The sequence below is a fragment of the Cervus canadensis genome, chromosome 29 (genome assembly GCF_019320065.1).
Source record: "Cervus canadensis isolate Bull #8, Minnesota chromosome 29, ASM1932006v1, whole genome shotgun sequence".
In the NCBI taxonomy this organism is placed as follows: Eukaryota; Metazoa; Chordata; class Mammalia; order Artiodactyla; family Cervidae; genus Cervus; species Cervus canadensis.
In genome coordinates, this window is record NC_057414.1 from 31,766,221 (window position 1) to 31,791,555 (window position 25,335).

At 49.1% G+C, this 25,335-nt stretch overlaps 1 protein-coding gene across 6 annotated transcripts in view; it reads left to right on the forward strand.

The window, feature by feature from the left end:
• OPCML (opioid binding protein/cell adhesion molecule like) overlaps positions 1-25,335 on the forward strand; it is a 1,016,949-nt gene that overhangs the window by 504,313 nt on the left and 487,301 nt on the right. For 2 of the 6 annotated variants that reach the window (XM_043452158.1, XM_043452162.1), the window contains exon 1: positions 14,559-16,845. In XM_043452158.1, the coding sequence (XP_043308093.1) occupies positions 16,679-16,845 (167 nt within the window). In that variant the 5' untranslated portion in view covers positions 14,559-16,678. Of the gene's footprint in view, positions 1-14,556; positions 16,846-25,335 lie in introns of those variants that run through there. The other 4 variants (XM_043452160.1, XM_043452159.1, XM_043452163.1 and 1 more) reach the window with 4 other exon arrangements.

Below are 25,335 nucleotides of genomic sequence, written 5' to 3' on the forward strand. Positions count from 1 at the left end.
TTCTTCCAATGAATATTCAGGACTGATTCCCTTTAGGATGGGCTGGTTGGATCTCCTTGCAGTCCAAAGGACTCTCAAGAGTCTTCTTCAGCAACACAGCTAAAAAGCATCAATTCTTTGGTGCTCAGCTTTCTTTATGTTCCAACTCTCACATCCATACATGACTATTGGAAAAATGGTAGCTTTGACTAGATGGACCTTTGTAGGCAAAGTAATGTCTCTGCTATTTAATATGCTGTCTAGGTTGGTCATAGCTTTTCTTCCAAGGAGCAAGCATCTTTTAATTTCATTACACTTCAGTAAACAGAGGCTGGGAAGAGCTGCTAAAGGGCTTGATGACAATAATGACTATGCCTGTCCTAAGCTGGGGTCTCTGAGGTGGTGTTTGGGGCACAAGATGCTTATTAGGGAGTTTCCTTGGGATCGACAACTGTGGGGGCAGGAACAGAAGGGTCAGAGGTCAGGGTGTGATAGCCCTGTCAGCATCTTCTCTCACTGGGTGGAAATGACCCGGCCTTCACTAGGGAACTTGATCAGTCACTGGAGGCAGGCTGTCCTGGAGAGGGATTCCCCAGGAAGAACTGGGAGGGAACCCATGCGGGGGGGATTTCCCCTCCTTGGGAATGAGGAGAGTGCTGAAGCCGTCATCTGACAGCCATGGACCAGAGCATCCCCTGAAGGTGAACAGGGGCAGCTCATCTCTGCATCCACTGCAGTCCTGGGTATTAAAATGCATTAAGTGCTTAACAAGGATTAATGGACTTAATCCTAGTAGCAACCCTATCAGGTTGGACGGCTAGTCTTTCCAGGTGAGGAAAACAGGGCTGGTGAGAATCAGGAACTCCCCCAGTCACAGGGTCCACAACTGAGCTCTGGTTACCTCCCCTTTCTGGGGCTTCCAGCCATGCTGAGCAGCATGAGAGACAGAAGGGCAGAGGGATGGTCATGTCCTGAACCAACAATTCAGACAGGTAAGAACAACAATGCCCTTGTTGTTCAAGAAGAATGGGAAACAGAGCATGCTGCCATCAGGAAAGCAGGGGTTGGGAGTACCTTGGCCAGAGTGCAGATCCCAGCAAACCACACAGCCTCGCCAAGCCTCAGTCGTCTTGCCATGATGGCCGGAGAACACTCTCCTCTCTGGCCTTCAGAGAAGGGGCCATGGAGTCCGCCTAGCAGATGGTCGTGCCGTATGATGTCCATGCTAACTGTGTTATGCACAGTGCCTGCTGGGGTGGCCCCAGGGACCCCGCGAGGATGGTGACATCATGGAAGAATGGGAGTTTGTTTGATCTTTGAAAGTACTGATGCGGATGAGGCAGGAGGAGAGAGGGGGACAGAGACTGCGAGAAGAGCTCGCGGTGGGGAAGGGCAAGCCATGCTCTTCACAGAGACCCTGTCTTTCCACGGGCCATCTCGTGACATCACTCCCCCACCTCCAGAAGGACGGGTGCTCCACTGCCAGACCAGAGACCTGGGCTGGGGGCTGGGAGACGCGGCTACCCTTGCTCAGCAGTGGGGCCATGCAGGGGACCCAGTCTAAAGGATTCCAAGTCCATGCTCCCACCACAATGTCACACCCGTGTCTGCTGCGCTCCTGTCCATAGAATCTCTCCATTGAAGGAGACGGGGAATCTGGGTGTTTCTGGTGATTCTCTTCTTGTTCAAGTGGTATTTCCATGTGTGTTTGGAGTCAGGGTTATTCAGACAAGGTCTGTGGAGAAAGGGGTCTTTCCTTTGGCCTGTGTTTCCAGTTTCTTCATCCTCATCTGTGGCGGGTGTGGGGCAGTTCCTGGGCTGGACCTTTCGTCTCACAGCTGTGTGCTCAAGTCTTGCCCTCTGGGCTCAGTGTGGTAAGACCTCTTCGCCAACCTCTGAGTGCCTCCTTCCACTACAACTGCTGCTGGCAGGGTGGGCTGAGCCCCGATCCTGCCATGTACGTTCATCGGCCTGAACCCACAGCCGGTGGGGAAATAACTGAGGTGCTGGTGTGTGGAGCCAGAGGGGTCAAGACACAGCTGTGGCCCCGGAGTTAGTAGGGTGCAATGCAGAGGTGGAAAATACTACATAAAGATGAAACAGCAACAACCACCATGGCAACAGTTGGTAATAATAATGTCATTACCATAGGAAGAAGAACTAATAGTTATTGATAACCTTGACCTTGGCATCCTCTCCTGCCTCCCATTTCTCTCCTCCTGGGTCAGAAATGGGATGAATGGACATAGGAAGGACACATCCTAACAGCAGGAGCTGCCTGTTGATAATGTAAGGCCATCTGATGGAGTGATACTCATGTCCATGGAAAACGCCCAAACAACCTGGGAAGCACCAGCCAGGGATCACACACAGGCTCCTAGCATTATCTACAAGTGAGCACAAACAATGTCTAAGACCCCTGCCTAGTCCAGAATTCTAGGACACAGTGATTGCCCTCCCAAGGACCCTGAAACTGCCATGTCATGCCTGTGAGGTCCTGAGTGTGGCTGGGTGATGTCCCACCAAGGTCCTGTGCTTGGGGCTCGGGGCCGGATCAAGTGCCCCCGCCACACGTCCACATTCATGGATCTCCAGGCGCTCTGCCGAGCAGGTGCGGTTCTGTCTGGCAGATAAAACAGTCTGTCTTTGTTTCTCATCCACATAGAGTGGACACCCTGGTTGGGGGCGTGATGCTCTGAGGTCACAGGTGCTGAAGTGAAAAGGTAAGTTGGTGGAGCACCCCCAATTTAAAGATTAAATATAACACGAAATAAGGCACAGCCTCAAAATTGAATGCATGCTTTCCAGGGCACACGAAGTCATTGTCATGTCCAACTCTTTGAGACCCTGTGGACAGTGGCCTGCCAGACTCTTCTGTCCATGGGATTCTCAGGCAAGAATACTGGATTGGGTTGCTACGCCCTTTTCCAAGGGATCTTCCCAACCCAGGGTTGAACCTGTCTCTTATGTCTCCGGTGCTGGCAGGTGGGTTCTTTACCACTCGCACCACCTGGGAAGCCTGATTGCCTGTGGCTGGATCTGAATTGTAGCTCCCTAGTTGTCGGCAGGACCGTGTCTGGAATGTGGGCTGTCTTTAAAGTTAGAACCATACAAGTGCAAGGGCCCAAGCAAGAGCCAGTGTGAAAAGTCATGTTAAAGACAGATTTGCACATGAAAAGGGTGTCTGTAAAGAAACAAATGACCACATCCTTCACTCGGTGCCCCCTCTATGACACATATAAGAATAATAGTCAGGGTTTTCCTGTGAACCACCATCTTCCAGTCACTCACACCATGGTCCAGACTCGAAATCTTTTCCTCCAGCTCTGAGTAGAAATCACTAATTAGGCAAACTGCTGATGTATGAGCAAAATGAGCCTGTTTACCATGCGGGTGCTTGCTAATTGCAAAGAGACGTGAGTTCCAGGCTCACTCCTTTGTCTGGGAAAAGCTGTCTTCACCATGACACTGGAAGTCGTGCAAGCAAGGGGAACCCAGGCCTGGATTGGGAATGATAATTGAGCTAGTTTCTGTGCTTGGCTTCCCTCTTCTCGGGTTTTCTTCCTGCAATGATTCATCAGGAAGCATCCTCAGGCGTCTGCTGTGCGGCGCTGCAGCATCCATCCAGTTAAACACAGAAGCTGCTGTGAAGTCAGTCCTTCTGCAGAAAGTGTCACAGCCATACATTTAGCACATGTGTATTGAGCACCTACTTCTGCTAAGCTTTGTGCTTGATGCTGAGGATGGAGGCAGACTGATTCTCCGTCACGTAGAAAGTGCCCTGGACTGACCTGGGCCAAAAGCACCACAATAAGAAGACAGGAAGGAGCTACTGAGGAGGGGTTGAGGAGTGGAGAACACTTATGCTGGGAAACTGGGGGTTTACCCAGAGAAGGTGACACGCAAGCTGGGTGTCGAGGTAAGCTTGGGAGTTGGATGTGCAGAGGAGGGTGCTTTGGATAGAAAAGCAGCTCTGGCTGAAGCAGAGAGAGATGCAGATGGAAAGGCCCCTGTTTCTGAAGTGGACATGGCTGTTCGCTCTGGAATGGGATTTGCAAATCATCTGGTTCAGTGACTTAGTTTCCAGGTAAGGACCTCAAAGGCAGGAGAGTGGAAGTCTCTTTTGCAAAGCCTGAAGCTCTGTCCTGTCCAACCCCTTTGCACTAGCCCCCTGTGTGTACTTGTAACTGCTGTCCTTGGGGCACATTTGTGTGCTGGACTTCCTTGTATTCCTGTTCCTGGTGCTGGCTGTCTTCCCCTTGCCAAGTCTGCAAATAGCATCCTCATGGCTCTTCCCCCTTAAATGCATCCATCCATCTACCAATCAACCAGTCTGTCTATCAAACACATATTTACAAACCAGCATGTCTGGCCCTTTATACACTATTTCTTTCTCTTGCTCTTAGAAGGACCCATCTCTTTATGTTACTTGTCTTTAAAATGCACTTATTCTTGATTGATTTAAGTTATGAAGATCTCAGAACCTCTTCTTCAACAGTTTCATCATGCCTAGAAGCATAGGTATTTCAGAGCTGAAAAGACACCAGGCTATGGCTTGGCATTCTGTTTGTGTCTGTCTGTTTCTACATATCCAAGAAACCTATTTTTAGAACCCCCCTGCCCAGCACCATTAGTTTGCTCTCATTAAAATGAGGATGGTGAGGTTCATTTCTGACAGACCCTGCCTCTCACAGAAGACAGTTACTTTAGCCCTATTTCAGCATCTGGGGAGTTTGTTTGTTGAATTCTCCTGTTTCTCCCAGAACCCCAGAGTCCTCAGCGTCTGTCTCTCTCAGCCCCACTGCCTGACAACGAGTTGGTCCAGTTTTGGACCGGGCCTCTCATCTCTGTGGACCCTCAGTGGCTTGGGTGGATGTCAGAGTAAGTGACTCAGTCCAGGAGTTATCAGAAAAACCAGCCTGTGGGACAAAATGCACACTTTGCCAGGGGGTGGGGTGGGGGATTAGGAAACAGCCTATCTTGACACAGAGATAGAGAAGTGTTGGAATTAATTCATAAATGTGTTGGATGGAAATTAGCAGATGAAGATTTGCAAGGGGAGAAGAGAGAGAGGGGGAGAGAAAAGGGAAGAGACAGACAGATGGAGAGGGGGAGGGATAGGGTGGAAAATAGAGCAGAAGACGCAGCTTTATTTCTCAGTCTTGCTTTACCCTCCGCCAACCGAGGCGGCCTGTGCTTTCCCAGGGGTCCTGCCTGGCCTGCGCTCCTGTTCCCCTTTTCATCCCTGCTGTCCTCAGCCCTGCTGCTGGCCTTGCTCTGGCTTCCTGCTTGCACAACAGTTGTGCTTTTCACACACATGGCTTCCCGGCTTGGGATGGGGGGACTCTGATGCAGAAAGCACCAGATTTCTGATGTTCCCATGCTAGAAGGAAATACCTGAGGCCTTAGAGGGAGATCTCCATTCCTGACATTCTGATCTTATGCAAACGTCACCCTCTCTGAGCCTCAGTTTTCCGTCTATGAAATTAAGACTGCTGGGCAGTCTGATGCAGTTATGTGTACAAGTCATTTAATTTAGACTCGGGTATGCTGTGTGCGTTCCATTATTATTGTTGTTACTATTATTATTGTGTTTTTTAATATAATTTTTCATAGCATCAATAGAAGTAGCAGGTTCCAAACTCTCTCTCTGGTGTCCTATACCTAGGAGTTCAATCTTCCTAATAGAAGTAAGAGGTCCAAGCATTGGGTTTATGTTCAGTTTTAGGGGTGAGACAGACACCCGTTACCCTATTTCCATGCCGTAATTGATGACTGGAGTCTTGCCACATGATAGTATATCTGCGGGTGATGTTCCTTCCTGAAACACACCAGAGGCAGTCACCCAATTCCATTTTAAAAGAACGCTTGAGGTTACTAGGTGGGAGATTAGACAGGGCTGGGTTCGTTTTTACCTTCTATAACAAAGCTTTGCTCTAAGTATCTTTTCTTCCCACATCCCTTTCTGCCTCCCCATATAGAGGTATTAGAGGTTGGGGGACATTAGTGATGAGGACTAATCCAGAGACAAGTCCTGGATACCAGTGTGATTGTGGTGATTCTGCTGGGAGGCCAGCAGAAATTTAGAGACTATTCAGGCCAACGTACCTCAAACTTTTTCAGCCAAAACCCACCATAAAAAGGACATTTTAAAATGTGACCAGAACACAAGTGCCAGTGTGAGAGCTTGAGAATGTGCACAAATAAAGGATTCAGAGCTGGATTCTGTGATGTAATAACATTTTATGAGAGACTCACTCCACACCACGTGATCATGCCCATCACAAGTATGTTTCCCACTGATGATGTCATGCTGTAATTAGAATACTACTGTCTGGAGCCTGTCCACAGTGGATGTTAACCAAGGGGTCCAGCCTCCTGCTCTCCCACCATGAGGAACTTCCTCCAGGATAAAGAACTCACAGCATGGTCCAGCATCAGTGGTATGTGGGCACAGGGCACCTGGACTGACATACATTCAACTCGTCTAATTCTTCTTCTCCATCTCAAGCTAAATTGCTACCAATAAAATATCATCCAATGTCCAAATGAAGACAAATGTCTTCAATTATCTAATACTTGGAATGTGCATCTTGAATAGCTCTAAAGTCTGGGAAATTGGAGGCTATGAAATGGAGATACATAACTGGTTTTTATTATTAATTGAATAAATATTTTATTGAAAATGTGCTATTTGCCAGGAACTGTTATGGCTGCTATTGGGGCAGCAGTGAACCGTGATGGGGACAGGAAAAGATTTAGCATTTTGTACTTTGGGTTCCTAGAAATGATGAGGACCAACCTTTCTTCTCCATGCATTGCTTTCTTAATCTAATCATAATGATACCTTTCGCACAGAGATGTTAAAGGGAGGACATGAGGCGGTAGCTGTGAGGCATGTACCCTAGCGTCTGGGACACAGTAGGATGATGGTGGAGGTGGCGATGGTTATGATGGTGACGATGTGACAATGGGGAGGATGATGGTTGTGATGATCACAATAGCGATGCTGCTGCTGTTGATGATGGCCACTGTAATTGTTTTTTAAAGGTTGGAATATTGGTTGGTTGGTCTGTCCCTGAGCAAGTCCACAGATGGAACATCTGACCTGAAGCAATTCATCTGACATATACTCATTAATCATCAGCCACACACAAAGCACTGTGATGAGCACACACAGGTCTCTGACAGGTCCAGGGACTCTTGTCTTCAGATACGATATGTCAGTACCAAGGGCTGTCAGGCTATAGATGAAATAAAACCCGATGCCAGCCTCTCTCATGTCTATGCAGTTAGAGCTTCCCTTTGCCTCTCCCTTCTCAACTGTCACATCTCCCACCTGCTCTCTCCATCACTCCTCAGCTCACCACCTGACTTCTGCTGCCCCCATGGGGAAACCACTTCTGCCAAAGCCACCATTGTCCCCACCATGCAGACTGGATCCATGGCAGGCCATCCTTCAGTGGCCTGAAGTCTCCAGCATCACACTGTGTTAACCACTTTCTTCTTTGTAGTCCAGGAGGTCATGGATCCCTGATTTCCCTTCTGTTTTTCTGGCCAGTGTGCACACTGCCTCAGGAGACCTCCCCCCACCCCTTCAGGGCCTGTGTTGCCCAGACCTCCCACCTAAAGCTTCATTCACCTCCCTGTGATGCTCCTGCTGAACAATTGCCTCAGGACCCAGGGCTCGAGCTCCATGTAAACAAAGATGATTTCAAAATCCATAACTCAAAATATTATGACCTTCTTTGGCTCAGAGGTCTTCCCAGGTGGCACTAGTGGTGAAGAATCCACCTGCCAATACAGGGGACGTAAGAGAGGTGGGTTGGATCCCTGAGTTGGGAAGATCCCCTGGAGGAGGTCATGGCAACCCACTCCAGTATTCTTACCTGGAGAACCTCACAGGCAAAGACGTCTGGCAGGCTAGAGTCCATAGAATCATGAAAAGCTGGACACAACTGAAGCGACTTAGCACGCAGGCTCAAAACCTAAATATCCAAATGTCAACAGAAAGCTCTCCTTGGATGTTTCACTGGCACCTTATCTTCAGCATTTACCATTTATCCTCCTTCACTCAGGATCCACTACCCTTCCCGTTTCACTGTGATTGGTCATATCGCCACTCAGTTTCCAATATTAGAAATCCAGTGACAGACTAAGTCCCTCTCAGTCTTTCAGAGTGCACTTAAAAGTCACTTCCTTTGAATGGTTTTCCAAGAACCCTCATCTAATTTAGATGGTCCAACTCTTAGATGTGTAACATCCCTGCATATTTTTACTTTAAATCTTACCATATTGTATTACAATATCTGATTCACTTGCCTACTAGACTATAAACTCCTATGGGCAGGTACTATATCCTGTGCTCTGTATGCCCTGACCCAGCAAATTTTTTCAATAACTAGGGTCTTCCCTGTTGACTCAGATGGTAAAGAATCTGCCTGCAATGCAGAAGACCCAGGTTCAATCCCTGGGTGGGGAAGATCCCCTGGAGTAGGAAATAGCAACCCACTCCAGTATTCTTGCCATGGATAGAGGAACCTGGTGGGCTACAGTCCATGGGGTTGCCGGATTTGGACATGCCTGGGCAATTAACCCAGTTGGTCAGAAAAAAATATTAATGAATTAGTCAACAAAATAAATGAACGACATATTTTTTCAAAGCTTGGCTGATGAGATAAGATTGCAAATACTCAACATATAATGTAAGAGGCAAGTTCTAGATCCTCTCTAAGACCTTGGGGGCTCAGATTCGTTTTAGCAGGAAGGGAAAGAGGGAACAGGTGAAGCATCAGAGCACAGGAACCCAGTACTGAGCCCTCTGCTGGGGTCTCATGTACAGCTTGTTCAGTTCTTCAAAGGAAGAAAAAGTACAGCGTTGCCTGGCTAACCAGTGAGAAAGCTGGGGCTCAGAGACCCATCGCCCATGGTCCTCGGTGGCAGGTTCAGATTCTCTTCCATACCCTGGTTCTCAGGTGGAATGATCCAGTTTCTACCTGTCACCTTGGGAGATATAATGAGACTCGAGTTGGGGGGGGGAGGGGGCTGTTGGTGAGACTGTAATAACTCCTACTGAGCATTTGAAAAACTTTTTATGGCTTGTAGGTCTCAATATTATGGCTTATGTGATTTGATTTATAGAACTCTACATGGTGTGACTATAAACTAATGAGGCTGACTTTATTGTATGGCTCGTGGAAATTGGCTCTTTGCAGGAGGCTCCAGCCTTTCTAGAAGGAGACGTTCAGTGTGGTTGATACCTTGTGATGTCCCTCCATTGAGGAGTTTAGGGGCCAGGGAGGGGATGAGAATGGGAAGAAGCGTCCCGATGGGGATGGAGGTGGATCCTCGGCTGTTGGCTTTACTGACATGCTACAGACCATGGGAAGTGGACATCAGTTCTCTCGTGCAGCAGATATTTGCTGGTATTTATGCCATGCCAGGCCCCAGTCCACTGCAGAGGAATCAGGGATGAACAGAAGAAACACCTGCTCTCAGGGACCCTGTGATCCTGATGAGAGAGAGAGTTAGTCACACAGACCCACGTGTGTCAGATACTTTGAAGGAAGAGAGTAGGACAAGGAGGCTAGTATTATAGCAGCGGGATTGTAATTCATCAGTAGGTCACTCCTTTGGTCTTGGGGAACGCATCCTGTACATCTTTTCACAAAGTGAATCTTGTTTCTGCTGCTGTTTCGTTCGTTTTGGTCAGTTTCAGTCATTTTGGCATCAAGAGAAGAGGAGTTTTATGGTCATTGATGGCAGGCAGCGTGCCAGGTACAGCAAGCGGGGCGAGCTGTCCTCATCCTCAGGGCAGCCCTGCCGAGAAGCTCCTGTTAACCCTGTTTACAGATGAGAACGCACAGACCTAGAGAGGATGAGCGGTGTGCCCCCAGTCACAGTTACAGGAGGCAGAGCTGCGATGTGCAACGTGGAGGTTAATTCCTGTCCACTGCTGGTTCTTCTCACTGACCCGAGCACGTGGGACCTGAGAGAGATTGTGATGCAGCTGATGATGGAAGGAGGGGGGCAGAGCGAGACTCCACTGACCTGAAGTCTGGCCTCGGGTCAGCAGCGGACCAGGAAAACTACTGAAATCTCTTTGCCTCTAAGGTCCTCATCACAAGGAAAAAATATGGTAACTGTGTAGGGATGGGTGTCAACCAGACTTACTGTAGTGATCATTGTGCAACAAATCCAAATATCAAATCATTATGTTGTACACCTGAAATTACTATAGCTTTATAGGTCAGTTATACCTCAATTAAAAAGCACATACATTTGCCTCAGTTATCAAGGGAGCAAAAAGACAAAGGGAAATGAAATTCTTCGTTCCCATCTAACACTGGCCATGTAGGCAGTTATTATAAGGAATTGCTTTCAGTTTTATTTTGAACAGAACTTGTGTCTCATCCAAAGCATTACATTCTGGTATGTTTCCATTTCTTGGAAATTTCCTTGAACCTAAAACACAGAAGGCTTTTGGTTCAGTTCGTTTCTGGTTCTGACCTCTCTGTTTACTAGTGAATATCCCTAGTTTATGATACCTGCATGTCCTGAGGGTCTGAGACAGCCAATGTCCCCTGGCTCAGCCTCCACGCCTCCTCAATCGTCCTGCCACATTGGGTCCTCCTGATTTAGGTCGGTTTCTGGAATATAAATATGCATCATGCTCTAGCTTCTTACTTTCTTTCTTCCTAAGGCACACACAGAGCAGCTGGGTACAATCGTCTCTCAGATAAACACAAGCTGTAAGTTTTCCTTATTTATGAATAACACACAGTTTGAAATTGCTTTTACAACTGGATACAAATTTCATTAGATAAATTCAGATATTTCTGCTGGATGCAGAATTCCCCATAGCTATCCTCAGCTAGGCAGCCTCTCCATGGTACAAGGAAATCATAGTAATAACTACTTTGATCCTTAGGTGACTTCTAGTTCTAAAATCGGCTCTTTAAAATTAGAGGGAGACCTGTTCAGTTTCCCACATCACACACACGCAACCTCTGAACAACTTGGAGATTTGTCTGTCCTGCCCTGTACAGCGTATCTGCCCCCAGAGCCACTTCAGAGAAGAAAAAAAAAAAAAAAATGATGACAGGGGAATTCCATCTCTTTCTATAGATAATGAGGATGAATATTGATGGGTGCTTACTGATGGCAAGGCAGGGCACTGACTGCTTTATATTCAGTATTTCATCTAACACTCACAAATACCATACACAATCATGACTATCATTGCCTGTATTTACAGGTAGGGAAACTCAGGGTGATCACAGTTAAGGGTATTATGTAAAATCACCCAGAAGTAGATTTCAGAGGTTGGATTCAGGTGGACTCTCGTGTCTATGTTCTGACCTACCACCCAGTAAAACAAAGGCTTTTGATTGACCTACATCACAGCTGATAAGTTACAGAAGAAACAAGACTTAAACCTGCCCCTGATTCCCCATCAGATTCATTAAGCAGCATTTTCTTAAAACCAAACTGATATAATTCACAGTCACACACCCTAACAATCTTAGAATCTAGTCAAAAGCTGCAATGTGAGCGAGCAGAGGAAATGCATTGAGACAATGTGAAAACAGTGGAATCACTAAACTTTAGAACAGCATAGGTTCTGAAGTTTAAACTGATGGGATTTATTTCTAATTTACAAAGGCAGAGGGGCCTCTAGCTTTGGGGTGAGGGTTCCACGGATCACATACTCCCCTGACCCCACCCACACAGAGCAGATGGAGAGAGACTTTTACTCCCCTTTCCCCTGTAACAGGAGCCTAACTGGGACACCAGTGTCCTCGGGCTCTGATGTGACTTCAGCCTCTTTCCTCCTGCTGCCAGCCCACGGCTCCATCCGACTCTCTCATACAGTGTTTTACCCACTCTTTCAACTTCTGCCTCCCTAAACCTATTTCTTCTGGATTCATCCCCATCACCAGATATTGTGCCACTTCAAACTCAACCCCCACCGTTTTATTTTCTCAGTCTCAACATCTAGACTCTCAGGAAGCCTTGGCCACAGTGCTTCCACAGCACCCTCCTCATTGTTCCCTGTTTCTCCATCACCGTGGGTCACCATGGTCACCAACATCATGTCCTCCCTCTTCTACTCCTGACTCCACTTCGTGTCCTTGAAGCCCCTTCTTTTCATGACAAAGTGATATCTTAAAGTTCATCAGATCATGTCACCTTCCTGCTTTAAGTCCTCTGAAGCCATTAAACTGCACTGGGTCCAACTTGCATTTTCTATTACTAATCACCCTAAATATCTAGATGTCCGTAAGACCTGAATCAAAGCTTAGGTTGGCCCATGGGGCAATTAAATCCTCTCATTTGTTTTTTTTTTTTTTACATGCCCCAAGTTGTCATCATAGGAAAGTGGGAATTTTGCTATATAATCATAATTTAGGATTACTAAGCGCTTCCATGGTGCCAAGTCCTTTGGCAAGTGTCTCATTAGTTGTCGCCCTGTATTAATCATGTTTTGAGCTTTTTTTTTTTTTTAATTCTGTATTTTATGATGCTTTGACATCTTGGAGGCTTTCTAATTCTGGACTCTTCAGGGCTAGCTGTTTCTAGAGATAGCAAATGACTAGCCTTCAACCTACCATTTATATGCAAACCAACCCATTAACAGCCCACAACCCTAAGCACCTTCTCTACCCAACTGTCACCAAGCCAGTGCTTCCCCTGCCCTGAGTCACCCCAGGGCCAGGTACTGGACAACTAGAGGATACAGGAGAGTCTGAGGCTGTCACAATTACTCAAACGATCCAACCCTGTATTCGATCAAGCTTTCCTACCCTGCCTTGTCCATTCCGTCACCTGGAAACCACCATAAAACCTCTGGACCTGACCTTCTCCTTGTTCCTTCTGCTTCCTGGCGCTTCCCCAAAGCGACCCTGCATGGCGTGGCATGCCTCCTCCTCTGGGGAACACCAAGGGATACACTCCCTTCTTTCAAGGCAGTGTTTTCCATGTCTGCCATTGTAACCGACCTATCTTCCAACCTAATCTTGGGGACGTTTCACAATGCCCCCGAATCCTATGAAACAGGTGAGACATACCAGTCACACAGCAGAAGGGTTGAGGAGTCAGTGTCTGAGTGGATGGTCCAACTGCAGAACCAATAGGCCGAGTTCTCTAATCCATCCTCATTTTATGTGTCTTCATGTATGTCATCATATATCCAAGCAAGGCATAGCTGCTTGGGTCTCCCTACCATGGTGTCAAGTCAAGCATTTCATAGAAATCTGCTGATATAAACTATAAAGGAGCTCACCACCTTTTCCCTTTCCCATCTCAGTCTGGGTTGGCCTTCTAATATCTCAAAGGATATACTGGTCACTAGCAATGCCTTACAGATGAATGAATTGCCCCCACCAAACTGTAGACAGGCGTAGATTCACACAAAAATCAACCCCCTGCTGTTATTTCTCTGATTCACTGGCTCTTAAGTTCAATCCACTTATTCACCCACAAATACTGAACTAGCTAGAAAGCTGACTCACAGAAGAGAAAGATGACAGCCCCATTCTCTAGGACTCCAGATATCTAGAGCTGGGGGGAGTCAGCCCTGCAAAAATTAAAAATGTTGACCATCTCCCCAAGGGCAGGATTTTCCCGTGTTATGAACATATGCTGTCTCGCTACATCTTCTCTCTGTCTCTCTTCTTGCCCCACCTGTTCTCCTCGCACCTGGAATCTCATGTTCTTTTCTGTTTTTCTTTTCTCCTCCAACAACTGCTTTCATCTCAAGCAGTCCTACACGGGCTGATCCAGCCTTTGGGAACAGCCCAGCTGCACCTCCCGAGACGCACTAGAACCGGCAGGAGTGTGAGTCGGCTGTCATCCGTGTGCCCGGTAGCCAAGTGGAGGGCTCTGCGTGACTTGTGTGGCAGACTGACCCATCCCCACGGCTCACATCCTCGGTGTTCAAGAGACAAACTCTGTCATTGAAGAAAATTGTAAGCCCAGCCCCAATTCTCCCCTTTGCACAATTGAAGTCCTTCCAGAACATTGACAGTGGACAAGAACATCTCCGAGTTTAGAGGGATACATGCAATGTGTACACAGAAAACCCAGCTACACTCAGGTCTTAAGGAAAGATGTGTCATTAAAACTGGTGGATGATCCCGGAATAAGTTGTTAGGCTGCTCTCTGAGGCCTTGCCTCTCCTCCTAGCATATATTACCCCTCCTGGCAGGGAGTTCACTGGGAAGCATACTACTCATCTGCATTGTTAATACCTGCTTTCTGGGAAGGAACTCCAGGTACTTTCACTCTACTAAAACTTACACAACACATGTGGCATAACTAGAGACAAGTATTCTTTCTTCCTGAGGTCCCATGCTCTAATTAAAAACTTTAGACCTGGGATATGTGTAGTTACCTTTTTACAGGGGGTGTAGAATGGACAGCATTTATTTATATTGTCTATTTATCATAGTACAGTATATAGTTGTTTAGTTGCTAAGTCGTGTCTGACTCTTCAGGACCCCATGGACTGTAGCCCATCAGGCTCCTCTGTCCATGAGATTCTCTAGGCAAGAGTACTGGAGTGGGTAGCCATTCCCTTTTCCAGGGGATCTCCTGACTCAGGGATCGAACCCATGTCTCCTGCATTGGCAGGTGGATTCTTTACCACTGAGCCACCAGGGAAACCCACAGTATATTGTATTAGAGTATCTGTGTCCAGTCCTTTATAACTGAGAGCAGGTAGCATGCTCTTGTGCCCTTCAGCAATGAACACAATCCATGGCAAGAGTTTACAGCTTATTTCTGAATTACATTTCATTTGAACAGTTGTTCAGAGCCCAGGCTAATATTGCAAAAGGATTTGAGTACCAATACAGTAAAGCAAAATGCACCTAGCAACCGTTCAATTATGATTATGATACAAGGGCAGGAGCCACACAATAAGGTGCGGCTTTTGCCAGGGGAGCAGAAAGAAATCCTCTCAACAGGCCCAAGGAAAGCGTTCAGTTCTTGACCAGAAAAAATGCGTTGGCACTCCAAGCTGACAGACTGGGTTCTAAGAATGCCCTAACCACCAGTTCCTCTCCAGATGCATGATGGCGCCACTTCATGTTGTGAGCATAAAGCAACAGACGGATTTTGTAAAAGTCAGTCAATACTTTTTAGGATCTCTCTGTGTTTTTCCTAGCTCTTGTATGCTTACAGTGAGATCCTTGGGTAGTAATGTGGAGTAGGATGGAGACGATTTTGCACGTGATGCGGTAGAGAAACATTCAGATTTGCCATTTGGAGAGAGAGAGAGCAAGTCTAGGGCCAGGAGTATTTCCAAGATGGGCCACGGGAGAAGAAAGCGCTCCGCCATCTCGCCAGAGCCCAGGAAAGCTGTCTGGGATGGGACTGTAGCTCGGCCACGTGGAGTGGGGACGGCAGAGCTGCGGACGCCTCGCACCGCGCGCATTGAGTCGGCATTCTGGCGCGGGAAACCTAGTTGAGCTCTTCAGGGCGGGGTTTGGCAACTTCTGCCTTGGCACCCGGCATCCGGGGAGGGAAGGTGCGAGTCAGTTTCCAATTTGCTGCGGTCCCCGAGCTCCCTCTCCCGCCCTTCCCTCCCGCCAGCACGTAGGGAAGTCGCCGAAAGGGGCGCAGCGTTCCCGGGCAGCCGCGGTGTCGCGGGAGAGAGGAGCCAGGGAGGTGGCAGCCCGGCCCGCGCGGCTCCTGGCGCGAGTGGGCGGCGCGGCGGGGGTTAAGGTGGGAGCCCGCGCCCCGCGCCCGCCGGGATGCGCGCGGTCAGCCCGCTTGCTCGGCGCGGGCACCGCGGAGAGCGGCGGTCAGTGATGGAGCTGCTGCCATGACAACCCCGGCGGTCTGGGCGGGCGCGCGTCGGGTCTGCTCCCGGGAGGCCGGCAGCGCGGAGGCCGGGGGCGGCCGCTGAGCGTGGCGTCCGCGCGTCCCCGCGCCCCGCGCCGCGTCCCCGGAGAGGCGGGCGCGCCGTCCGCCCGCTCCCCGTGCGCCCCGAGCCTGCGCCGCGGGCGCTCCGCGGGCCCGGCCGGCCGCCAGTCGCCGCCCGGGCTGCGGCGAGGACGCCAGGCACCCACTGCTCCGGAGGATCGTCGGACTTGGCCGCGGCTGCGGGTTCCCGCGGTGGAACTTTTTACCGCCTTGGCGTTCCAGATCGGAGACTCCGGCTGGTTTCTAAATACATCTGTACATATGTGTGATCTAATAAAACATTTTCTCCTCTCCTTGAAGCGGCAGCTTTTTATGACATCTCCTTTATGTCAGAGACACTTGCCTGGCTTCTTTGGGTTATAAACTTTTGATGCCAGACCTCGGCAGGACGTGCCCAACTGAATGTTAAAGTAGCATCTCGAAGAGAGGCAGAGAAAGAGCAACCGTGACCTTCATCCCCGCACCTTCCTCCTTCCTCTCCCTTCCCGGCCGCCTCCCTCCTCCCCAGGGGAGCGTCGAGAAAGCGCTTTTTTGGATGCAGGAGGGGGCATCTGGTTGTGCCAGGCTGGAAAGCTGAGGCAGGATCCGAGGAAGAATCAGTAGACTCCGGAGAGCCTGGACTCTGCTTCTCCTTACCCCCTGCTTCGCTTCTGGCTGGTTCCAGACCCTGCCTCCCTCCCCGCGCGGCTGCCCGAGACCCGCCGGCGTGCGGGGCGGGGTAGGAGGACCGAGCCGCCGCCGGAGTTCTGGGAAGTTGTGGCTGTCGAGGATGGGGGTCTGTGGGTCCCTGTTCCTGCCCTGGAAGTGCCTCGTGGTCGTGTCTCTCAGGCTGCTGTTCCTTGTACCCACAGGAGTGCCCGTGCGCAGCGGAGATGCCACCTTTCCCAAGGCGATGGACAACGTGACGGTCCGGCAGGGGGAGAGCGCCACCCTGAGGTAGGGAGCTGTACTTCGCCGGGGGACTGAGCCCCTCGGATGGGTTTCGGTGGGAGCCGGCGAGCGAGAGAGGACCGGAGACCTGCGTGGGGGGCGAGCGTGGGAGAGGGCTTTTGAAGGCCCAAGAGGTGCCCACTTGGCCTTCTGTGGCAGCTGGGACCCGTTCTCCTGGACCGCTTGGTCATTCGCTGTGGCTTCTCTGGCCCCGGGTTTTCGGAGCGAGTCCTGAGGTCCAGGCTTGGGACTGCATGTATCCATGAGGCTGTGGTTAGACTTGACACAGCGATGCGAGCCCTGGCATAGAAATACTGCAGGCTGAGCCTGGGACCACTGGTGCCCAGGGGGCTGTCTCACGGTCGGGAAGGTATGTGATGAGGCACGGTGGTCCAGAGACGGCCGGTTGGCCTCTATCAGCGGGATACTTGAAATTTCCGGCTCTGGAATTGCCAGCTGCTGGGCCCGGGCCCTTTATGAGTCTGCAGCCATCCATGCCAACCCCGTGTGCTGCTCCTGGGGCCCCGATTGTAAATTACGAGGGCAGTTTTATCTTTGCAGGCTCGGCCCAGGGAGAGGAAACATGTCTCTTTTATGCAACGACAACACTCCTGTGTGAAAAGCACAATAGGAAAGCTTTTTGTTTTTACCTTAATGAGTTACAGAGAAGCACTTACGGCTCCAGGCAGAGGGGTGGAGATTCTTGGAATATGAACCTTTAGGGACCCGGCCTGCTGCAGCAGAGACTTTAATAAAAATGCAGCCACCACTTTCCACCAGCTCAGCAGATATCATCTTTTATCCCTTTAATGAGGCAGTTCTGGTCCTCGGAGACAGATTCAGGGACGTCCCAGCTTAGCTCTGCTCACAGTGTGCACGGGGTGAATGCATTTGCCCTGCCTGTGACTTTGATGGTTAAGGTGGAAATAAAACATCGTGCCCCAGATTCTGCAGCCAGAAGCCTGGCAGCTCCAAGGAACGCGTGAGGGTGGGGCTCGGCCCTCGACTTCCTTGGTTGCACCTTTTCAGCCCAGACGAGCCTCTCCCTGGGGAAGGAAAGGAAGGCCTTATGCGACCACTGCTCTTCCTTCCTAAGCCCAGGCGTGAAGGTTGATGCTTGCCGTCTGGGTGGTCTCACTGTGTTTTCTTTTGAGCCCAAGGACAGGTGCTAGAACCTTGTGTGCCGGTGCATGGGGGCCCCAGAAGGAGGGAGAAAAAACAGAATGGAGACAGACCTCCTTTCTAGACCTCCAGCAGGAGGGAACCCCTCTGGCCTGCCCCGGACTAGAGGGAGTATAACATGCATACTTCCTTGCATCAGAGAAATCCCGGGGTGAGGGGCTGGTCCACGCCCTGTAAGGCACATGCGCAGAGGGTCAGTCTGCTCAGAGAAAGGAGTAACAGCCAGGCTATGGTGCGTGTTACTCCAGACGACGTGGGGAAATGGTGGTGGGTGTTAAGGGGTGCCAATGCTGTGTGCCTCTCTCTCCATCCTCCAAACTCATACCCTCTTACCAGGGACAGGGAGGCATAGCACAGGATAAGGTCTCAGTGCTGAACTTTCCAAAATCCTCCGGCCTCTTGTTGCCCCTGAAAGTTAAAGCTTTCTGGGCTGCAGTAACATTGTTCCACCAGCAGAGGGCCAGCTTTGATCTGCCTTTTTATTAGCTGCTGGCCTGTTTTCATGATCTTCAATTCTAATGTTTAGCAGCTGGGCTTCGTAATGGGAATGGGAATAAAAAAGGGAAAAGCTGAATGGTTGCTTTTTGTGTTTTGTGGAGAAAAAAAGAAAAACCTTACATATTTGAATATAACTGTTATCTGTTACCTGACGGCATGCTTTATTTTTTTTTTTTTTAAAGTAAGCCCATCTTAACGTTGATTTTGCCTCTTGACTTCTGTATAAGTTGCCCTGAAATAGAGAAATTCAGTGCATTGTCCCCATTTTAATCTTTCTGTATTCTCTTTCTGTTACCGCTCATGTTTTCCTCTTTTATTACATTTTCTTTCATTTCTGTCAAATGCCTCCACTGTAGATGCTTTTGCGTGCTATCCATTCTCGTCTTTCATCACTGAATTCTTACTATTTCCTTACTTTTTAAGGTTCTGATTTCACTACCATCGCAGTGTTTCCTAAAATAACATCAGTAACTCTCACAGATTTCTGGGGGTCTCAACCTCTCCCCTTCTGTTCTCCGTGCTCCTTTGGTTTCTTGGCTCGGCAGCTGTGTGCTGGTCTCAATGAAAACCTTGTTTGTCAGGACTCCGAGGGGGCGGGCATCCTGTTTCCCATCTCTGAAAGTCCATGGCCTCGACCCCAGATAGATGTGTCATCTTGTTGGGTTTTTTACTCCTAAAAAATTGTAGTTCTTAACCACAGTCACTCTCTAATCTAAAAGGTGTACTGTTGGGAATTCTGTATTTGGGAATTTAGTGTTCTGAATGCATCAGATGTTCAGAAGGCATTGAAAACACTGAGTGATTCCCAGGTCCACTAGTCATAGCCATAGAAAGTCTGTTCATATGTGGCTGCCTAGGATCAAAGTAATCCAAGCCTGTTTCTCAATCTTGGATGAAGTCACATAGGAGGTCACATAGGAAGTCACATAGGAGGTCAAAGATCAGAAGAAGCCAAGGGAAGGAGAAAGCTCAGTCCTCCTTTGAAATTTCCAGTGAGACGCTGCTCGGCTTAGAGACGGGTGATCTCCTTCCTGGGAGGCATGTTTTGTGATGCCAGGTCTTTGATTGAACATGGAAGGAACTCATTTAATGTAGATGAGGCAATATTATCTTCCTCATAACTACTTCACAGGGCTACTTGAAAAGTAAAAATAATTATGTGACTATGGAGTTATTTTGCCTTCTTGGAAGAGAGATGATATGGAAAATGAAGGTGGTATTCACAGTGTCTGAATTATAGCTGCTATGAATCTGATTTGAATTCATTATTACAAATGGGCCCTCTTGGCCAGAATCATTTCATTACAATTATCTGCTGTTGGGTTAAAAATGTTCTGTGCCTCTGCATTAGATGAGATATGACAAGTGTCTAGAAGTCCTGTGTCTGAATCACTGCCCATGTCAGGAAGGGAGCCTGGGATGCTTGGTGTGGTCAGCTGGTGTCTATTAGGCTATTTCAGTGATGCAGTGCTCCCCAGATGTGTTTTCTTCCTGGACCTCAATCTTCTCTAAATTTGTTTCGGTTTTGCAGTGGACCGCATCATCCGTGTCTGTGAACATTCTGAGGGGGTTTCGGTAGGCTGGAAGTGGGGGTTGTTGCTGTAACTGTTCTGCTAAGTGGGAAAAGTTCCCACCAGCAACCTGGGGAGGGTTTTTTTTAAGCATGGCAGGATAATCAGTTTTGCTGATCCAGGCTGGCTGATCTGGGATTATGCTTAGAAACTCTCGTCTAAAATACCCTCGCATTTTCATTTGGAGTTCTGAGCTAATCTCTTTGGAACCCAGTATTTGGAGGTTAACCACTGCCAAGGAGGAATCTGAGCAACAGGATTTTGCCAAAGTCACGGAGGCAGTCAGGCTCCCAGGGAGGCGTCCTGCCTTCTCCTGGGTGTTTCTCTGCCTTTCGCCCTCTCCATCAGCAGCTTTTCTTTTTGTGTACGTTAGAACATTCAGAAGAGCCCCTCGGTTATTCCAAACAAGGCCACAGCACATGAATTTCAACATTTCAGTTACCTAAACTGAATAAGGACTTCGATCGGGGCAATGGCTTCACTCTTGGCCTGGGAAGATGGATTCAGACATGGACCCAAGTACAAGTCCATACAGGGCCACTCCAGCTGCGGTGCTAACCTGGGCTGCCCTGGAGTTACTGGAGATGCATTTTAGATGTTCCATGGCCAGGATCCCAGACCAATGAAAGCAAAATGTCTGGAGTTGGGCGTGGGCATATTAAAGATCTCTTCTAGTATTTCTTATGTTGAAAACTGCTGCCGCAGAGCCCTTTCCTGCCCCAGAGCATCTGAGCAAGACTGGTCTCCAGTGCCCCTGCCCACACTTACGTAACCCTACCTGCGTGCGTGGACCTCACCACTCACGGCTGCCATATTGCCTGAGAAGGAGCACCAGGCCCAGGGGCCTGCATGCCCATCTGGGCTTGATTCTTGCTCCTCCCCTCACCTGCCAAGTGATTTTGAGCACTTGAATTCATCTGTGTACCCTTGGGGATGGTATCTGCCCCATCTATGGCATCGAGGAGATGAAAGAGATGGTGTTATTATGCTGATTAGAAAGCAACACACAAGTGCAGGTTGTTATAGGAGCCAAACAAAAGCTCAGTGATGACCTGTGATTCTCTGTCTGTGATTCTGGGTTCATTTCTCTCCCCCCGCCCAGCCACATACAGAGCTCTAGAATTCTCCTCTCTCCTCCCCCCACACAGAGCCCTAGAATTCTCAGTCCTTCCCCAGTGCCAGCCAGCTCCCTGCTTTCTGCTCATGGTCAGGACTCACCCTCATCTGAGCCCCCACAGCGCCACAGCTGCAGATCCTTGTTCTGGTGGATACACACCCTGGACTCTTCAGTTACATGTGGGTGTGGTTGGACTGTGAGTTCTTAGAGGCAGGAAGCCTTGACCTAGGTGTTGGCTACAGACACTGTCATGGATACTGAGGATCCAAAATGATACGTCTGGGCTGAACGCTTTACTCCACTGTAAAGGGGCTCAGTCTCATGATGGAGTGTTAGCTCTGCAGCGATAAAGTGCTCACAGCGAAAGGGTTCCGTTCTCTTCACAATAATGGCACCAGGCAGGTGGTTGGTTAGAGCCTTTGGGGGCCTGGGGGACTTGCATTCTGGTGAGATCACTTGCCGGAGGGGCATGGAGTCCACCAGTGGCCCCCGAGGCTGTGCCATCCCTGGGACAAGGCGAGGAGCAGGGGAGCAGAGCAGAGGGGGTCCTCTCAGCTGCCGTAGGGTGATAGACTTGGGAGCAGGGCTGTTCCTGCGGAGACCTGCCTTCTGTGGACCAGAGGAGACACGCAGAGCCGGGAGGGAGGGGGCGGATGGGGAAGCTGACATGTCCCGATCTGGCAGGCCTGGAAGAGGGGGGCTGGCTAGATCGAGGCTGTCTAATCTCTGACTGGTGGGGGTGCCAGTGCCGGGGATGGGGGGGCGCATCTTAAGGCAGTCAGCATACGTGTTCTGTGACTTTCTGGATTGCTCTAAACAACTCAGCCGTTCCCAGCTAAGCCCTTGTTCATTTTTTTTTTTTTTTTTTTTGGCTTTTAAGTAAATTTGGTCCTTGGGTTCAGTTTAGTCCTGCTGTTCTAGAAGGGGACTTTGGCCTGCCTACCATGCTCACTGTGCAGCTGGCTCTGGTGTGGGGGGAGGATGGAGGCAAGCAGGACTGGGCAAACTGTGCTCCAGACCTGATGGGGTCCAGCCATGAGATGCAAAGGACAAGAGGTCCTGTCCATCCTTCCCAAAGGAGGACCTGAACATTATCATCAATGGGAAGCATCATCATGGTCCTAAACATGTGTTTAGGGCTGGCCGAACTGGCGTTGCCTGTTGAGTTAGGAACTGTTACCCTTTCTTGATCTTTTTTTTTCCAGTCCACTCAAGATGGCCCCAGACTATTTTGGGTTTGTTCGTTTGTGTACCATTTCCCCTGCAGGAAGATGCTTTTTAGCTGACGTTGGGTTGGGGAGGAAGGTGGCTTGGAATGGGCCCTGGGGAGAGAGGCTTCCCGCTGAGTCCCTTCTCACCTTCCAGCCATAACACCTTCCTGGGACTTCTTGTACCTGGCACATCTTTTTTAAGACGTGAAAACTGAAGCTGTGATGTTTCTGCAGCTCAGCACTCACCCTGCCTCCATCTGTGTGTCTTTGCCTCGGTGGAGGAGGTTAGAGAAGGGAGGTGTTTGAGCCTGGTGCCCCTTCCCTGCAGGACCACAATGCAGACCCTTCAGTAAAACCTGCGGGGCTGGGGCTTAAATAAATAGACCCTGTCATCCATAATTGACTGCGTGTCAGGTGCCAGGCCAGTCACTTATGTTTCATGTAATTTTCAGAATATTATGATCCTGTCCAGGAAGGAGACATTTTCTTCTACCCTTCTAGGGTCTTCTGGCTGGTCTAAGAATTAGACAGCAGACAGGTGAAGAGGAGAAAATCAAATAAAAGTTTAATAACATGTATACATGGAAGAAACCCAGGGGAACTAAATAACTCACCCAAAAGGCCAAAGTCCTCACTCTGAACACTATCCTCAGCTGAAGACAAAGGAGGATGTTGGAAGTAGTGGTGTGGGACTTTTCAGTAGAGGAAGGCAGTTCACATGGAGATGAAAAAGCAGATTGATTGGTAAATAAATGTTTGTTGGTCCATCAGAGTGGGCTCTGATCTCTGGGAGTTGCCCCCCACACACACCTGGCTGTATTCTTTGCAGACATCTCTCCTGACCTTCTATTCCTGGAATAGGTCCTCTATCTGAATTCTCAAGGCAGTTACTAGGAAGATCAGAGTTTGTTCCTGAGTCTTGGGCCCTGACTGTTTTCACATGCCAAAAACATTTTGGAATGTTGAATTTTGTTCCTCTACAATCCCTAGTGTGTAGACTAGGAGACTGAGGTTTAGAAAGTTGAGGCACTTGCCTTGGGTCACATGGTTATTATATGTCAGAGTCTATGCTTACTCCTAGAATGCCTTTCCCCCCTTCTTCTGAGTTTTATAGTACTCTCTTCCAGGTAGGGAGAACAGAGAATGTTTCCATGAGCTTCAAGCAGAGAAAACAAACGGCTCCTCTGTGTTCCTGGGACCTGTGTTTGAGCAAAGGTTAGGAAGTCTGCCCTGGGTTGAGGGCTGCAGCCGTCTGTTGCTGTGCCCACAGCAGGTCCTTTACGCCTCTCACCTGCGCCCCCAGCAAGCACTGCTCTATCTCCTGGGGCCAGAAATCAGGCTGCAGAGGGTCCCAGCCTTGTGTGCTGCCCCAGGATCATCCGTGCCCTTAGCTTTGACCTTGCCCTGAACGCTGCGCCCTCTGGGAACCTCTGTGACCTCTCACAGGATGAGCAGCATCTCCAGGGACCCTGCAGACAGGACAGAGCCAGCAGGTGAATGATGACAAGGACACCAATGACAGAGCATTTCTCCGAGAACCAGGAGGAAGCAAGTGATTCGCGTGGAAGGATGGAAAGAAGAGAAGTCACCTGTTTTTAGATCCTAAAATCCAAGTCATTTTGTAATCCCATCTCCCCATCTTTATGCTCATATTTTAGTTTAAACCATCAAGACTGTGGCAGCAGCGGGCACGGGCCCTCTTGCTCACCTTGTGGCTGACTCATACCCTACAAAGTCTGCCTGACCTCTTGTGGCCTCCTCCTCCCTGGAGATGGTACATTTTGCTTAAATCAAAGAGATGCTGAAGGACTTGACCTGCCTTCCATAAGAGTGCTGATCAATGTTGAAAACTTGCTTTTGAATATTAAACAACTCCAGTGGGCCTGAAGATTTATGGGATCTCGATTAACCAAGTTTCCATTGCATAATAGAAATACAGCACGTTTTAAGTGGTTGTGAAGTTTTCTGGCGAGGCCACAGAAGATAATTTAACTCATAATTACCCAAAATGCTATAGACCCGCCATGAAGAATAATAGAACACGATGTTGTTGTAGAGAAGTAATTACGCAAAAGAGGGGAAAAATGAATATGATAATTTTCTATTTATCGTGAATGCCAGCGCTGAAGAAAAGTAGACATAATTAGAGGGAGATAATACGGAAACATTTTCCCAAAGACATTTCTGAATACTTCCAAAAGTTTGGGAGTTTGTATTATTGTTTCTGTTGTGCCAAATTTAATTTTAAGATGCATAGCTTTCCTTTTATTTGATTCAAGTGTGCATTTGCAGCCTCAGTAATGTTGAGGAGTATTTTCATGAGTATTAATAAAGCAAGGAAGATAGACCAAGGAGATGAAAGACAAAAATGGCAAGAATAGAGAAGGAAAGAAAGAGACTTTCCCAAGGCATCAGGAAGAGTCGGGGAAAGACAGAGCCTCTGCCCAGGTGAGGACGAAGTGGCCTAAGGTGGAATCTCTGGCATCCCAGGTAGAGAAAGAAGAGGGGGCAGGAAGTGGCAGTGCTGCCCGTCCCCTCCCCAGCCTCTGCTGTGCCAGTGTCCCCACCCCGACGGACTGTCCGGGTCACGGGACCACACCCACACTGGTGTGCCGAGTCCCCCCTGAGTCACTGTGTGTGTGTTAGTCCGACTCTTTGCGACCCCATGGACTGTAGCCCTCCAGGCTCCTCTGTCCCTGGGATTCTCCATGCAGCCCACTGGAGTGGGCTGCCATGCCTTCCTCCAGGGGATCGTCCCAACCCAGGGATGGAACCCGGATCTTCCACATTGCAGGCAGAGTCTTTACCATCTGAGCCACCAGGGAAGCCCCATCCTAAGTCAAGGTGCCAGCAGATTTAGGGCTCAGGTTCTCACTTGCTGCCAGAACCCGGCTCTTTCTGACCCTCAGTTTCGCCT